The sequence below is a fragment of the Fukomys damarensis genome, unplaced genomic scaffold, assembly GCF_012274545.1.
Source record: "Fukomys damarensis isolate Sample0158 unplaced genomic scaffold, DMR_v1.0_HiC HiC_scaffold_32, whole genome shotgun sequence".
NCBI classification, from domain to species: Eukaryota; Metazoa; Chordata; class Mammalia; order Rodentia; family Bathyergidae; genus Fukomys; species Fukomys damarensis.
In genome coordinates this window covers 48938139-48953495 of record NW_022900944.1, presented here as the reverse complement: position 1 = coordinate 48953495, position 15357 = coordinate 48938139, and the positions used below count along the sequence as shown (strand labels likewise).

General features: G+C 51.1%; 1 protein-coding gene across 6 annotated transcripts in view; it reads left to right on the top strand.

Moving 5' to 3' along the window:
- Nucleotides 1-15357, top strand: part of Fanca (FA complementation group A) — a 47879-nt gene that overhangs the window by 2051 nt on the left and 30471 nt on the right. For 3 of the 6 annotated variants that reach the window (XM_010627584.1, XM_010627585.1, XM_010627587.2), the window contains exons 4-16: nt 1532-1665; nt 1780-1875; nt 2923-2996; nt 4202-4314; nt 5168-5250; nt 6292-6325; nt 6761-6827; nt 8513-8622; nt 10514-10590; nt 10920-11061; nt 11334-11467; nt 14096-14206; nt 15043-15330. In XM_010627584.1, coding sequence (XP_010625886.1) covers nt 1532-1665; nt 1780-1875; nt 2923-2996; nt 4202-4314; nt 5168-5250; nt 6292-6325; nt 6761-6827; nt 8513-8622; nt 10514-10590; nt 10920-11061; nt 11334-11467; nt 14096-14206; nt 15043-15330 — 1463 coding nt within the window. Of the gene's footprint in view, nt 1-1531; nt 1666-1779; nt 1876-2922; nt 2997-4201; nt 4315-5167; nt 5251-6291; nt 6326-6760; nt 6828-8512; nt 8623-10513; nt 10591-10919; nt 11062-11333; nt 11468-14095; nt 14207-15042; nt 15331-15357 lie in introns of those variants that run through there. The other 3 variants (XM_019207956.2, XM_010627586.1, XM_010627588.3) reach the window with 2 other exon arrangements.

Sequence of the window (15357 nt, the reverse complement as noted above, 5' to 3'; positions counted from 1 at the left end):
TTAATTTTTTTTTTTTTTTTTTTTTTTGGTACCAGGGATCGAACTTAGGACCTTGCATTTGCAAGGCAGGTGTAGTGCCACAGAGCTAAATCCCTGGCCCTTAGCCATATGTTCTTGTATGCTCTTTGGATCAAAGCATAAAAACTTATATGAGAATATCTTAACTTTGACTATAGAAATATAGTCTCTTAATTCACTAATTTTTTAGTTTGATTTTCAAGCTAAGGAGATGGCTACCATACTGCTGTTAAAGGCTTGTAAAGAAAGAGGAATAGATTTTCTCGTGGAGATAAATTGGAAACAGGTGCTTAGTAATTAGCTTTTTTTTTTTTTTTTTTTTTTTGGTGCTAGGGATCAAACTCGGGTCCTTGCACTTGCAAGGCAGGCAGTGGAATCACTGAGCTAAATACCGGCCTGCAACTGATTTCTAATACTGTTATTTGAAGTGTCTGTAGCTATTGTACATGGCTTCACTTAGATATTTATGTGTTTTCAGAGACTTGCAGATAATGGGCAATTTTCTGTTTTGTTTTGTTTTGTTTTTTTTAATTTTTAAAATTTTTGTTTTTATTTTTTTGGTACTGGGGATCAAACTCAGGCCACCACGCTTGTGAGATTGGCACGCTGTCACTGAGCTAAATCCTCAGCCCTAATTCACATTTTAAAAAAGTTTTAGTGTACATTTCCAGAACACAGTGATACATTCATTGTGGGGAGTTAGTACATGTCCATAATATATTTTCTTTTCCTGTTTTTCTTGAAAGTTAGTTTTGGAAGAATGTACATTAGAGAATGTCTTGCTTATGGGCAGTGCCCGTTTCTACCCTGTTAAGCGTTTTTGCTTTAAGGGCTGCATGCCAGAGGCTGGTTGCTCAGGAAGCCTGGTGGCTGCCCAAGGGCCAGTAATTCAGGTTCTGCCTGACAGCACACCTGTGGCTTCTCTGTCCCCAGGTGCAAAGCAGAGCACTGGGAAAGCCCTGCCTAGTTCTGACTCCAGCATCAGTGTAGTCAGTGAGAAGAGGCTCAGCTGTGACATAATTGATAAAATAGAGTAAGAGGCTGGAATGTTGCTCAGTGGTAGAGCGCTTGTTTAGTGTGCCTGGACTCCTGGGTTCAATCCCCAGTCATGTCCCCTGGAAAAGCAAAATTAATTGATGAGCCCACTGGGGTTCTCAGTTCCTGGTGTTCCTTCGAGAGAGAAGGATGTTCCCTAAGTACATATGTGTCAGAATGCCCCTGCTGGTTCTGCTTGATTTTGTGTCAAATGAGACGTAACAAGTGCAGGTTCACAGCTCTGGGTCCCGATGTTACTAATGATTGTGTCAGAAGCTGCTCTGACCATGACGTGCTTGAACTCCTGCCTGCACCTTCTGAGTGCTGTGATGACAGGTGTGCTGCACTATGCCCAGCTGTCTTTTCCTTTACAGGCAGTATTCTGTAATGCTGCAACTTAAAAGGGACATTTTAAACCCTAGTCTTGTGTTTCCAGTTTCCCCATGTTTTCAAGGAAGGCTGTGGTTTTGTCTTTAAGGCTCTGCCTTGCGGGATCGAGCCTTGAGATTGGGGGTTCCTGTGGCTCTCCTGGCGGCCAGGATGGTGGCCTACAGCATGGAGCAGGTGTGTGCGGAGCCTGGCCACCCAGTTCTGCTCAGCTCGGAGCAGAGGGTAAGATCCGGTGCCCTTAGGTGGGAACAGATGGCATTGCTATTGAGCAATGGGACATTTCGTTAATACTGTTTTAGTTACTGGGCCTGCTTTTAAACTATTTTCTCTTTTCAGAAAAAGGTGGCTTCCTTGTTAGATGTTGCTCAGTATTTATTGGCACACAGTATGTTCTCTCGTCTTTCCTTCTGTCAGGAATTATGGAGAGTGCAGGTAATTTGAGGTTGCAGTTCTAGTCAGGTTTTCCAGGGGTGTTCTTTTGATTTGGGGGTCCTTGGGCTTTCTTAGGAATTCAGCCAAAGTCCTCAATCATTAGAGAGTTTAAAAAAAGGGTGGAGGGAGGTCTCCATCCAATATATTGTGGGCAGGAACGAAGAACTTTGGTTCCCTGTTGGCATTTACTTGTCATTATAGTAGTGCTTGTTAGAATGGACACATCTCAGAAACATGATGATGTACTTTCTTGAATATATTGTTTGAAGGTTTCTACGGCAGAAAGGTATAAAAATATAATTTAAAATTTGGAGATGGTGGCATATGCCTGTGATTGTAGTACTTGAGAAGCTGAGGCAGAAGGATCTCTGCTTGAGGCCAACCTGAACTACATAGCAAGACCCTGTCTCAACGCGCCCCCCAAAGCGAAGAATTGTACATACATAATTTTAAAATTGTATTGTTAGGCATAGTGGTGCATACCTGTAATCTCAGCAGTTGGGAGGCTGAGGCAGGAGGATTTCTGTGAGTTCAAGGCCAACCTGGACTAGACAGTGAGACTCTCAAACACAAAATAATTGTACCTATAAGCTCTTTTTTGGAGCATTTTGAATTCAGTAGGTTTATAGATTTTTTTTTTTGATAGCAGGGATTGAACTCGGGACCTTTTGCTTGTGAGGCAGGCAGCAGAACCACTGAGCTAAATCCCTGGCCCCTAAATTTTTGAAAAGTTCAAATAATTAAGCAGTAATTATGATTAGCAAGTATTTAGAAAAAGGAAAGTTAAGACCAGGGAAGCTGGGCACACATGGGAGTCTGAGTTTCATCCTGCAAGCTGTGAGAAGATAGCAAGATGGACTTATCCACGTGTGCTTGGAGCACATGAGCTGCAGTGTGGGGAGGATTGGAACAGCTTCCTTGAGCCTGGTGGGCAGGAGTCAGAAGAGAGGCTGTGCCGGACAGCACAGGGCTACGTGATGAAGGGCAGAGTTTGGGCTGGGCGGGAAGCCACCCATGCAGGGCACTCACAGTCTCTCTTCTCCTCAGAGCTCTTTGCTGCTGGAAGCTGTGTGGCGCCTGCATGTGCACAGCGTCGTCAGCCTGCAGGAGCTGCTGGAGAGGTAGTGGGCAGGAGTGGGAGGCTTGCTGTCCCAGGGCTTCTGGCTCTGTGCTCTGGTCGAGTGTGCCGGCTGCTTGGGTACTTCCGCCGCAGCTGGAGAGCTCATTCACTGGGGTGCGGGGACAGTGCCCAGGGGAGGGCACGAGGGTCAGGCCGTGAAACAGGTTGGATAGGATTTCTAACCAGAAAGGAGTTCAGAGTCAGCGCCAGAAGTCAATGTGGAAACTAAGCAGCATCTGTCCTCCCTCCCTCCAGCTTCTCTCCCCTCCTCCTCTGTTTTCCTTCATTCCCTCCCTTCCTTCTGTACTGGGGGTCAAGCCTGGGGCACTGTAACACTGAGCTGCATCCCCATCCCTATTTAATTAATTAATTTTGAGGCAGGGTCTTGCTAGAGTTTGGAATCTTCCTGCTTCGGCTTCCTGAGTAGCTAGGATTAGAGATGTATACCCCAGTACCTGTCTTCAACAACATATTTCTAAATAACCATGGAGTAAAGGATCACAAGGGGAAGTGAACATACCTTGAGAAGAATGGAGATGAAAACAGTGTACTGAAATTTACAGGATGCAGCTAATGTTTAGAGGGCAATTTATAGTTGTAAAAGCCTCTATTTGGAAAAAAGTGTTCTCCAGTCAACCTAGGTCCAAACCTTAGAGATCTTAGAGATCAGGAAAAGGAGAGCAAACTAAGCATGAAGAAAGTAGTAAGAATCAAGGCAAAAAGCAGTGAGATGGAAATCAGTAGAGAAAATATGCGAAGAACAAAGTTTCCTCAAAAAGAAGCGGTCACTGGCCCACCAACTGTGAGCTATTCCGCATAAGTGAGCTGTGTGGAGATGATTATGTTTGTGTCAGCAGCAAGCAGGCAGGTCCTGCGTCCACACCCACTTGGACTTCTTGGGCAGAGGCATAAGCCAGTGATGGTGAACCTTTTAGAGCTTTAGTGATACAAACAGCGGGCTGCAGCATGCGCTGTAGGTTCCCACCACTGCCCTAGGCTGTGCCCAGCTGGTGCTCACTGGCCCTGCTTCCTAGTGAGGTAAACATTAAAACTGCCCTAGTCAGGCACAGTGCTGCGGAGGATCATGAGTTTGAGATCCCTCTAGGCTACATAGCAAGATCCTGTATCAAAACAGAGAAATAGTCACTGCCCCTCAGGAGAGATGGATGCAGGGATGGGCTCTATCAGGTGTCTGTCTGTCCCCAGCCATCCCGAAGCTCAGGCTGTGACGGTGTGGCTTTTCGGGAACCTGCGCGTGCTGTGTGAGCAGATGGAAGCATCCTGCCAGTCCGGCGATACTACCAGGGCTATGCTTTCTGGTAGGGTCACCACCAGCAAGGGACTGGGGAACAGGCACCTGGCTGGGTGGGGAGTGGGACCCTGTGAGGCAGGCCCAGCATGACCCTGTGGGCTCACATCGACCCGGGAGCTGGGGACTCTACTCAGTCAGCTGGATGACAGAAACCCCAGCCCCTCTGCACTCAAGCCACAGACCTCTGCATTGCTGGTGATGCCCGGGAAGGCCCCCTACACATAAGGACCAGGATTCGCCAGCAGCTTGTGGGTTTCTCCTTTGCAAGAAGCATTCTTTCTGATGGTCGAGGGCACACGGCTCCTGGTTCTGGTCCCAGTGAAGTGAACTTGAAGGTGAAGGTGGAACAGAAAGCCTCTTTAACTTTAGGCTCTTGTTTCCCACCTTTACAAAGGAATGAATTATGTACCATCTTGCTCCTTGGAACGCAGGGCTCCTGGGTCCTCCTGTAGTCAGGATTGGCTGGAGTGAACATCCATGAGATGTCTCTTGGAATCTGCTTCTCTGTATTAATTTCTTTTTGTTTCCAGTACTAAGGATCGAACTTAGGACCTTGCACTTGTGAGGCAGGTGCAGTGCCACTAAGCTACATCCCTGGCCCTGCTTCCCTGTATTGAAAGTCCTAAATATAAACTCGATCTACTCTAAGCTTTTCCCTCTAAAATAGGGTGCAGGAAGGACAGTGGTTGGGTGAATGACTGTGTGCTGAGACCGGGTAGGCTTTCCCGAGTCAGGTGCTCCATCAGTGCTGGTCAGCTTTCCAAGCTACGCCCACACCCAGCCCTCTGAAGGACCTGTGTGACTCACAGCTGTTTGGAGACCATGTTGTCCGTAAATATTTTGGGTTTATGCCTTTTCAGATTTTGTGCAGCTATTGGTTTTGAGGGCATTTCAGGACAACTCTGATCTGGGAAGGACCATGGAGTCTGAGAAGATGTCTCAGGTAGGAGGAAGAGTAAGGTGCAGAGTTTGGAGAATCGGCCTCATTATGACAAAGGGCCATGGCCCAAAGAACAACCCCATCCACACCTTAGATCCCTTTTGGACGTTTCAGGGCCAGTGGCTGGCACTCTGTCCACGTTATAGTCTGAGTTCTTTGTTGGGCAGTCCATGGTGGTGTGAGGTGTCCCATGTGTTGCCCCTCTGGAAGTCTGGGAGACGTAAAGGAAAGGCACTGGCGGGAACGTTTTCTTACCCAAGCTTTCTGACCCCCACAGGTCTCCAGGCAGGGTCTTTAGCACACAGGCCTGTGCTTGCTGGGGTATACCCAGAATGCTTGGCTAGGGCACTGCAGCACCAGCGACCATCTGACCAGGCGCTAGAGTACCTGTCTTAGTCACTTTCTCGTTGCTAAGGCAATGCCTGAAACCCACAAAGTAAAGGACTCCAGAGAGGTTTATTTTACCTCAGGTTTTAGTCCATAGTCAGCTGGCTCGAAGGCAGATGGCATAGCACCGGTACATGGCAGAGGAGAGCTGTGCTTGTGGCATGGCAGCAGGAAGCAGTGTCAAGGAAAGGAGTAGAAAGGGAGCTAGACCCTTCCAGGCCCTGCTCAGAGCGACCCATCTCCTCCACCAGGCTCCACCTTCCAACATCACACTTAGCCGTAATCTCATCCATGGGTGAATCCACTGATGAGTGTCACTCCCCCATGACCCGATCACCCCCCAAAGCCAGACCTCTGAGTGTCTGAGGTTCTGGGGGGTCATCTAGATATAAACCGTAACAGTACCCAAGACACCTTAGCAGACCCTGTGTGTGCCGAGGCTAGCGCTGTGGCTCCAGGCTCTGCTGAGAGTACTTGTGTCATGGCTGGAACTTGCAGAGGCGCTCGCTGAGTCATTGTCTGGGGTAATTTCTAACTTCAGAAATCTTTGAAGTGGCCCTGCCTGCAAAGCAGTTCTCATTGTAATTTATGTAACAGTTCCCTTGTGCGGCACATGTGGGTCACTGCTTAAAAATTGCCGCGTGTGCCTTCTGACAGGTTGCCCTGGCTGTGCTGCAGAAAATGCTGAACTGTAAGTTGACTCTCAGGACTCAAACTGTAAATATTTTGTTTTCTTACTAGCCGTTTACAAAGCTCAAGGCTCGTATGAAGCAGGTGGCCCTGTGTGTCACTGGGCCTGCTTCTGGGCCCGCAGCTGGTCCCCTGTGCGGCTGTGCTCTGTGTGCCTGCTCTCAGCCCTCAGCCCTCCTGAGCTCTGTCACCTGTCGTGTGCTTGGCAGGCCTGTTTGTGGATTACTCTTCCACCTCACAAACCTTGGTGCCTGAGCGTGTTGGATATCACGGTGGTCTGGTGTCATCTGTGTGTCTGGGGGCCTGTGGACATGTGCTATGTGGAAACTGACCCTGTCCGGGAGTGTGTGTGTGTGTGTGTGTGTCACAGGACTTGCATCTGTGTCACAGCTGTCACTGGGCTGACATGCTGTCCTGTCGCACGTTCTCTCCTCAGTTGCGCTGGACTCCCTGGCTGCTGGCCTTCAGGAGGAGTCCCCGGCTCACAAGGCAGTGAGGTGTTGGTACGTCTGGGGAGCGCAACCCTGCTTGTCAGGACCAGGGTGGCAGCACTGGCGCTGGGCACCCTACCTGCCGTTGCTGATGGCCTTGGGCTCTGCTCAGCTTCCTCTTCTGCCCACCTTGCTCTGGCTCAGGATAGGCCCCGAGGGTTGCTGTAGCTCCCTTTCCCTGTGCCTAGGTGACCGCTCGTGTCCCGAGCGCTGCTCTTCCGCTAGCTCAGTGCTTTCTAGATCTGTGTGGTCATTCACTTTGCAGCTCAGCCTCACTGCCGCCCTCGGCACAGCTCATCAGCTGCCTCAGCTCTCTCTCTCTGGGGCACATGGGGACACAGAGACAGACTGCAGCGGATGTGGGTGTTGCGCCTGGGGGCACGGGTTCTGGGGTGGGTGGGGCCGTGAGGTGGAAGTCTTGAGAAGCCAGGCAGATTCCCCAGTATTTCCAGCCTTGTCGGTTGTTCTGTTTTCGATAATTTGCTCCTGGTGTTCTGTGTACCACAAGCACTTGAGGTTTACTTACTGGGCACACTTATCACTTGGCACTTTCATGGAATGTCTGAGTGTGTGTCAGTCTACTCAGGCTCCCACAGCAAAGCTGGTGGACTGGCTCAGAGCGCAGACCTGTCCTGTGATTCTAGACTCTGAGGGCCCCTTCTGCAATGCTTGCCAGTTGTGTGGAGAGGGGGCAGCTGCTCTCTGGTCTCTATACGAGGACACTAATGTCACCATGAGGCCCCTACAACGATGCTCGTGCCAGGGCTAAGGGCTTCACCGTGTGACCTTTGTGGGGACACAGTCTGGTCTATACTGCACAGCCAGATTGCTGAAACTGGTGTCCCTTGAGCCCGGTAACGACTGCCACTATGTCAGAGTGTTTAGTCACCAGTGCTTTTAAGATCAGACTTGCTCTGGTGGCAGGAAAGGCCCTGAGCAACCGTGTGCCCTGAGGTCTTGCCCTGTGCAGTTGGCCCTGGAGTCTGTGCCTCTTGAGGCATCTGTGTCTGCGCAGAGATGACACCTGCGGATGCTGGGTGACCTGCAGGCACCTGATTTAATCAGTGAGACCACTGGCTGTCACCTGGGGAGCCAAGGATGTAGTTTCCTGCATTGTAGGTGTGAGCATCACGTCTGTTGCACAACTCTGGGGTCCGTGAGCTGTGGGCTGACGGTGACTGTGCTGAAAGCCCTCAAGTACCCTTGAGGACAGACTGGGACTTCTGTTTGCTCCTCAGGTCCTTGCACCCTGTCCCATAGAGTCCTCCGGGTGCCTGCCCTGTTCTTCCAACCCTCCAGAGAATGGCACTGGCTCTAGCAGCAGTAGCTACTCTGGGCCAGTGTGTGCTGGGTGTGGCCCCAGCTGTGCTCCAGACTTAGCGGCCCCCTGGTGGGAAGGGTCAGTGACTCCCATTTCACGTGGTAAACTGCAGCATGTGGACTTGGGCCTGTCGCTTGGGCCTGATGGCCTTGCCTCCATCCAGCCCACACTCCCCAACTGTGTCCAATCTCCTGCCTGCTCTAGCCTCCTAGCCTCTTCATTGTGCGTGTCTTGTCGAGATGACCTTCCTTGGATTCTGCCTAAAGCCCGTAGTTTGATGTCCTCACTAGCAGATGATGGTGCCTGCGGGCCAAGGTGCCATTCGTGGTGGAGGGACACAGTGCTCCCTCCCTGACTCTGACTTCCTGTGCTGCAGGTTCGATGTGTTCAGTGCACACTCATGTTGTGTGATTGCGCCAGATCCTCTGAAGAAGTTTTTCCATCACACACTGGTACAGACGCTCACGCACAGTCCTATGCTGAAAGGTAGGCCAGCTGTGCTGTACCTGCCCCTGCCCATTGTGTCCCCTGATACCTGGGTGATGCTCCCTCCAATGGCCCTGATTTGTGGCTCTTGTCCATGGAACATGGGGCCCTGAAGTAGGTGATGCGGTTTAACCCTCTTCAGACACCTCCAGATGGTGAAGGACTTTTATCACTAATGTCCTTTCATGTGACAGTCATTTCCTGGCCTGGGGTGTGGCTCAGTGGTAGAGCACTTGTCTGGTACGTGTGAGCCCCTGGACTCCATACCCCACACCATGAAAAAAGAAGTAATTTCCTTTTGAGGAAATTTAGAATTAAAGAAGAAAGGACAGGGCCAGGGCACCATGCCTGCCTTGCAAACACAACGTCCTGAGTTTGATCCCCGGTAAGCATAAAAAAGAGAGGACAGAGGAATTATCACCTGCATTGTCGCCAAAACAGAGCTATCATTATTTTTCCCCCAGTACCAGGGATCAAACTCAGAACCTTATGCTTACCAGGCAGGTGTGGTGCCACTGAGCTACATCCCCAGCCCCAACAGAGCTATCTTTTACACAAAACAATTTTTATAGCTTTTTCCTAAATGGGCTTTTTTTGGCGGTGTGGGGGGCGGTACTGGGGATCAAACTCAGGACATTGAGCTTGTGGGGTAGGCAGTGGAACCACTGAGCTAAATCCCTGGCCCCTGAATGGGCTTTTAAATGACATAATTGCACTGTGAATACCCCAGTTTCATTTTGTACATCATTAGAAACCTATTCGTTTGTTTGTTTTTTGAGACAGGGTCTCACTATGTAGTTGAGACTAACCTGGAACTCACTGTGTAGCCCAGACTGTTCTCGAACCCACAGCGATCCTCCTGCCTCAGCCTCCCAAGTACTAGGATTACAGGCATGCGCCACTATGCCTGACTTGTAAACCTGTTCTTAAGCATTTCTGTAGTTTTGGTTTTTGTTTTCTTGGTACTGGGGATTGAACTCAAGATCTTCCACTTGCAAAGCAAGTGTGGTGCCATTCAGCTAAATCCCCAGCCCTTGTTCTATATTTTTCTTAAGTGTTTGATTTCATGTTGTCATCTGCCTGTGGGTGTCTCGTTAGCCCAGACACCAGGTGGCTCCTTGGATAGACAGAACGCCATCCTCCGTGGCACTGACTTGCTGTAGTGACCTTGTCTACTCACTTTTGTGGCCTGGGCAGGTGTGAAGCTGCAAAAGGCTGAGAGGGGGGACCCCTGCTCCAGGCAAGCACCCTGGGGTAGCCCCTGACTGGGACTGGTCTGCAGATAGTTTAATGTTTTGAAGTAGCAAAATGTAACTAATTATTGGAAAGGTTTCCTCATGAATGTGACACAATTATCAGGAGGGAACTGGGCCAAAGCCACAGAAAATTGGTGTAGTAGAGAATACAGTTTTTGTTTTGTTTTTTTTTTGTTTTTGTACTGAGCTCGAACTCAGGACCTTACACTTGCAAGGCAGGCGGCAGCACCACTGAGCTAAATCCCCAGCTTGAAAATACAGTTTTCACATCTGTGAATTCAACTGACTTTGGAGTATCTGTACTAAAGGTGTGCAGATTTATTTTTAAAAAGTGCAACAACTACTTAGCATTTACCCTGGACACGGTGTTACAGTAATCATGTGCAGGGCAGATGCGTACGGGTTCCATGCAAATCATCATTTCCTGTATATGGGGGAACACAAGCATCTGCAGTGGGGTTCCTTGGGGGTCCTAGAACCAGAAGCTGTGGACACCAAGAGATGACTGGTTAACAAACAGAGAGGCTGTGGAGAGTTGAAAACACACCTTAAAGCAGTTGCTGTCCTCTCTGAAGCTTGGATTGTAGCCTTTTGAGAAGCTGACTTGCAGCTCCTGTTCCTCTTTCCTCCTGCAGTGTCAGATGCCATCCAGATGCAGAGAGAGTGGAGCTTCTCGAGAACACACCCTCTGCTTACGTCTCTCTACTGCCGGGTGAGTGGGGCTGTCCCTGTGCTTCCCACATTTCCATAAGTGGACACTAGTGCCGGATGTTGAGTCTCCTCAAGACATGGTTGTTCCCGCCTGGGCTGTATCCCAGGGTCAGGAGGGGAACTTGTCCCCTGGCGGAGCACCAGGGACGAGAGTTCCTCCAGCCAGTGCTGACCACTGTGGAGAGGAGAGACGCTGTGACTCTCATGTCCCTGCTCCTTGCCACCTCCAGGCTGTCCAGCAGGCAGTGGGCTGTGGCTAGAGGGAGGCAGGGACCTGTGCTGTGTCTGGTGGCTGGCTGAGCTGTGGCAGGAGCAGAGCTTTCCTTTCAGCTCTTCATAATGCTGAGCCCTGAGGAAGCAGTTCGCTGTCTGCAGGAAGTTTTGGAGGAGCAGGAAGTCAACTGGCAGCGTGTGCTGTCCTGTGTGTCTGTGCTGGTCATCTGCTTCCCTGAGGCACAGCAGCTGGTAAGAGGTGCGTGCAGAAAGCCGGGTGTGCCGTGTGTATGCATATGTGCTTTGCATACTGATGGCAGCATAACCCTGGTGCTTGAGGGTGAGCCCATGTACAGGGCCCTTCCTAACCTGCAGACCCTCTGCCTGTTTGGTGCTGAGTGCTGCTCCTGAGTGTGTCTGGGTGACCCATGCTTGTCCTGCTGACGGTCACCAGGTATTCTGGCCAGCATATCGTGGATGGGTCCCTCAGTCATCAATCAGTCTCGAGTCGCCTGTGTCATGGTCTCACAGATTGGGTGGCCCGTTTGATGGCTGGTGCCTTTGAGAGATTCCATCTGGACAGCATGGTCACTGCATTCCTGATTGTACGCCAGGCCGCACTGGAAGGACCTGCTGCATTCCTGTCCTATGCAGACTGGTTCAAGGTGAGTTGCCTGGGAAGTTGGTTACCAGACTGTGATGCTGTGGGCAGGCCAGCTAGCAGGAGTCACCAGTTTCCCAAGGAGGCAGAGTTGGGTGATTTGCAGAGATGGCCTGAATCAGCTTCCAGCTTGCTGTGGGGGCTCTGAATCCCTCTTTTCCTCCCATGGGTCCATCCCTCTTGGAGTCAGGAATCCACTGGGCAGGAGCTGACTGTCTGTTACTCTGTAGGACTATCTGGGCATCTGAGGCACAGCTCCTAGACCTGTCACTGTTTGCAGTGTACCCACTTTCACTCTGACACTTTCGCAGTACTCCCCAAATCTCAGACTCATCTGGAGAGGGCTCTGGAAGGGCAGGCCTGGGACCACCCAGATCCACAAAAGCTATGCCTCCAGGGCAAGTCTTGGGGGTCTGGCCAGTCCATGCTGAGGCAGGATCCTTGAGGCATCAGCCTGGAAGGTCAGGTGCATTGTTAACCTTTTATGGCCTGGTGCAAGTTTGCCATTGCAATGTTGCCTTGCTCTTTGTGAAGCTTCAGGTTTCCCGCCCACGCTGCTGTAGAGTTGATGTCTCTGGGAAGGCATTGTGACCAGCTCGTCTGAGGTGGGGTTTGGGTGGGTGGTGGATGTATCCTTTGCTCTTCATCCCCGCGTAGCATCCTGGGCCTGTTGCCCCTGCCCAAGTGTCCTGAGCACCCACTGGATGGATAGGAGCTGACTGCCCTAGCCCCAGAACTCACCTGCACTTGGCCCTCGACACTGCTGACCTCTGTGCCTGGTGTGTGTGCGCGGTGTCTGCTGCAGTGCCTTTGCCCTATGAATTGCTGAGGTGGTGTGAGTGGCATCAGTGTCTTGGGTCTGACTGACTTGCCCAGGGCTGGCCCCTGCGGAGGGCCGTTTATGAATGCTACGTGACAATGTGGTGCTGGTTTCTTGTGCTTTTCATTTACTCTTTAAAGTCAACTTTTTCAAGATATAATTTAAATAAAGTGTGACCAATTTACATTTACAGTTGGGTGCATTGTAATAAATATATCTCTTGTGTATTCAGAGGTGAAGATCCAAAGACTTAACTGTCTATACATATTCTGAGACAGGGTCTCTTATGTTGCCCAAACTGGCTGAACTCCCGGGCCTAGCCACCTTCCTGCTTCAGCCTCTCCTACCACTGCATTTGGTTCGTACCACTTTTTTTTTTTTTTTGGTACTGGGGATCCAACTCAGGGCCCTGTGCTTGTGAGGCAGGCAGTACCACTGAGCTCTAATCCCTGGCTGTATTTGGTTCTTAATCTATATTTTTAAAAATGTTAATAGGGGATACAGTTGCTGACTTGAGCCCTCTGGTCAGTGCTGTGGTTTGTAGTACATCACATTATGCAGCTACATAATTTTTTATAATAACTGCCTTTTTTCAGAGTGACTCAGCGGTGCTGGGTGTGTGTCTCTGTGGGTGTCTCCCAGAGGGCTCTGGGAATGGCAGGTCCCAGGAGGCAGCCTTGATGTCGGCCCGCCTGTGGTCAGCATGTCGCTGAAGCGCAGGTCTAACGGAGCAAGTTTCACAAAGAGAGGGGCAGCTCCCAGTGGGCCTGGGTCTCCTCCCTCCCTTGTTGGTGCGAGAACCTCCTCAGTGGGAAGTGGATGGGGTAGGGATGACCCTGCATTATCTTTTTTTCTTTGAATCGTTAACCCATGGTTGTTGCGCTGTTTTCCTGGTGTCTGGTGCAGACAGTTGGTGTCTCTGAGATTGGTTTTTCCCTGACTGTCTTCACACACAGGACAGTGTTTTCAGCATTTCCCGTTTAGTCTGGTGGCTTTTGTTGTCTGTGCGTCACATCACGATGCAGGAGCTGGCTGATTCTGATGGAGTGCTGTCCATGTCAGGGGCCAGGGTAAGGTTCCAGTGGATGCTGCTGTCCAGGTTTACACACCACGCTGGAGCCTGACCCGGGGCCCTGAGGTCACAGTGGGCCTGCTGTCCTGTGTGGCCGTCCCCACAGACACATGCTCTCTGCAGGTTCCCAGAGCCAGAGCCAGTTTCCACTCCTTCCTCAGCACCTGTGTCCTGGGAGGGCTGCCCTGGCGCACCCTCCCTTGTCCCATTCCAATCTATGCTCTTGGGTCCTGAGGGCAGGATCGTTGCCTTCGCCCCTCTTGCAGGGGTCACACTACCTCACACGTCGATTTGGAAGTTTCAGTTTGGTCTGGAGCGTCACTGTCAGACAGAATGAATGTGTTTGCTTGGATGAGCGTGCCCTTGGGGGCTACAGGAGGTCCCACAGTTACTGTTGCCTACAGCAACTACTTCTAACTTTCGTTGAATAAACTTCTTTCTTTTTTCTCTCTCTTTTTTTAAACAGGGTCTTGCTATGCAGTTCAGGCTGGTCTTGAACTCACCACATAGCCAGGCTGTCTTGAACTTGCAGCAATCCTCCAGCCTCTGCCTCCCAAGTGCTGGGATTACAGGCGTGCGTCACCACACCTGGCTCTCTGCATAAAATTTCAGTCCATCTTTTCTGTGGTGGCACAGCAGTGCCCTCTGTCAGCTTTTGTCAGTAGCAGACTTCTGTGTATGGAAGGCATAGCTTGCAGGGTGGGTGCCTAGTGATGGGTATTACGCCATTATTCCCTCAGGCCTCCTTCGGGAGCTCTCATGGCTACCACAGCTGCAGCAAGAAGGCCCTGGTCTTCCTCTTCAAATTCCTGTCCGACCTCGTGCCCTGGGAGGCCCCCTGGTACCTGCAGGTGAGGAGCTGCATCTGTGCCTCCTGTGGACCCTCCAGGCCTGGACGGCCCCTGCCCTTTCCCAGGTGGCTACAGGAAGCTGGTGTGGCGGGAGCAATGGGGGAAGGGGCCCGGATCCCAGGAGCTGCCCGCAGTCCACCCAGGAGAGGCAGTGTGAATGGCCACGGTGGGCTTGAAAGACACTGAGCAGCTTGCCAGGTAGGGAAGCCCCACCCTTGCTTTTAGAAAATTGTTTATCTCGTATACCCAAGGAGAAGAATCTGAAAGGATGTACCCTGAGACTGCCAGTGGTCCTCATACCCAAGTGTGGAAGTAAGGAAATGGGACTTTATATTAGTTTATTTGAGTTTTGTGGTTTTTAGAGACCTATAACTCATGTAGTTCCTGCTGGCCTCGAATTCTCAATGATCCTCCTGCCTCAGCCTCTTGAGTGCTGAGATTTCAGGTCTGCGCCACCATGCCCAGCTCTTGACTTCTGTTCTTGTTAAACCTTTGTCTCGCATCCCAGAAAGAATGGGTGGGGCTTGTGGCTGACTGAGGGCTATGCTACCATTCAGGGGAGCTGGAGGAAGGTCCCCTGCCTGCCCTGTATTCTGGGTCCCCTTCTCTTTTATGCTGTTGTATCTTTGGTTAAGTCAGTCACCCTTTAGGGTGAGATGCTGTCTCGTGGCAGAGCTGTGAACCCCACCATCAGTGTCAGGGTGCTCCGTCCTGGGGAGCCGTCTGGCTGCCCGCCTCTCTCTTCAGAGACCCCTCTCAGAGCCTGGCCTTAGTCTGTGGAGGCCTGGTCTTTCCCATGTTCTGTGGTTGGTAGTGTGTCCTTTGTGCTTTACCAGGATACAGCCAGCGTCCGTGGTGTGGGTTGCAGGCGGCCCACAGTGCCCCCACCCGCAGCGCCCATTCACGGAGGGCTCCATGCTGACTTCCAGCCTTTTTGTGGCGGGCTCTGCTTTGCTGGTTGGTGTCTGTCTCTGCTCAGCATTGCTCCTGCGCCATCCCAGGGGATGACTCACCGTGCTCTGTCCCAGGTGCACATTCTCTCCCCGCCACTGGTCCCAAGCAAGTACCGCTGCCTCCTCACTGACTACATCTCGCTGGCTAGGACACGGCTGGCTGACCTCAAGGCAAGTTGCTGCCCTCCCCACCTGCCC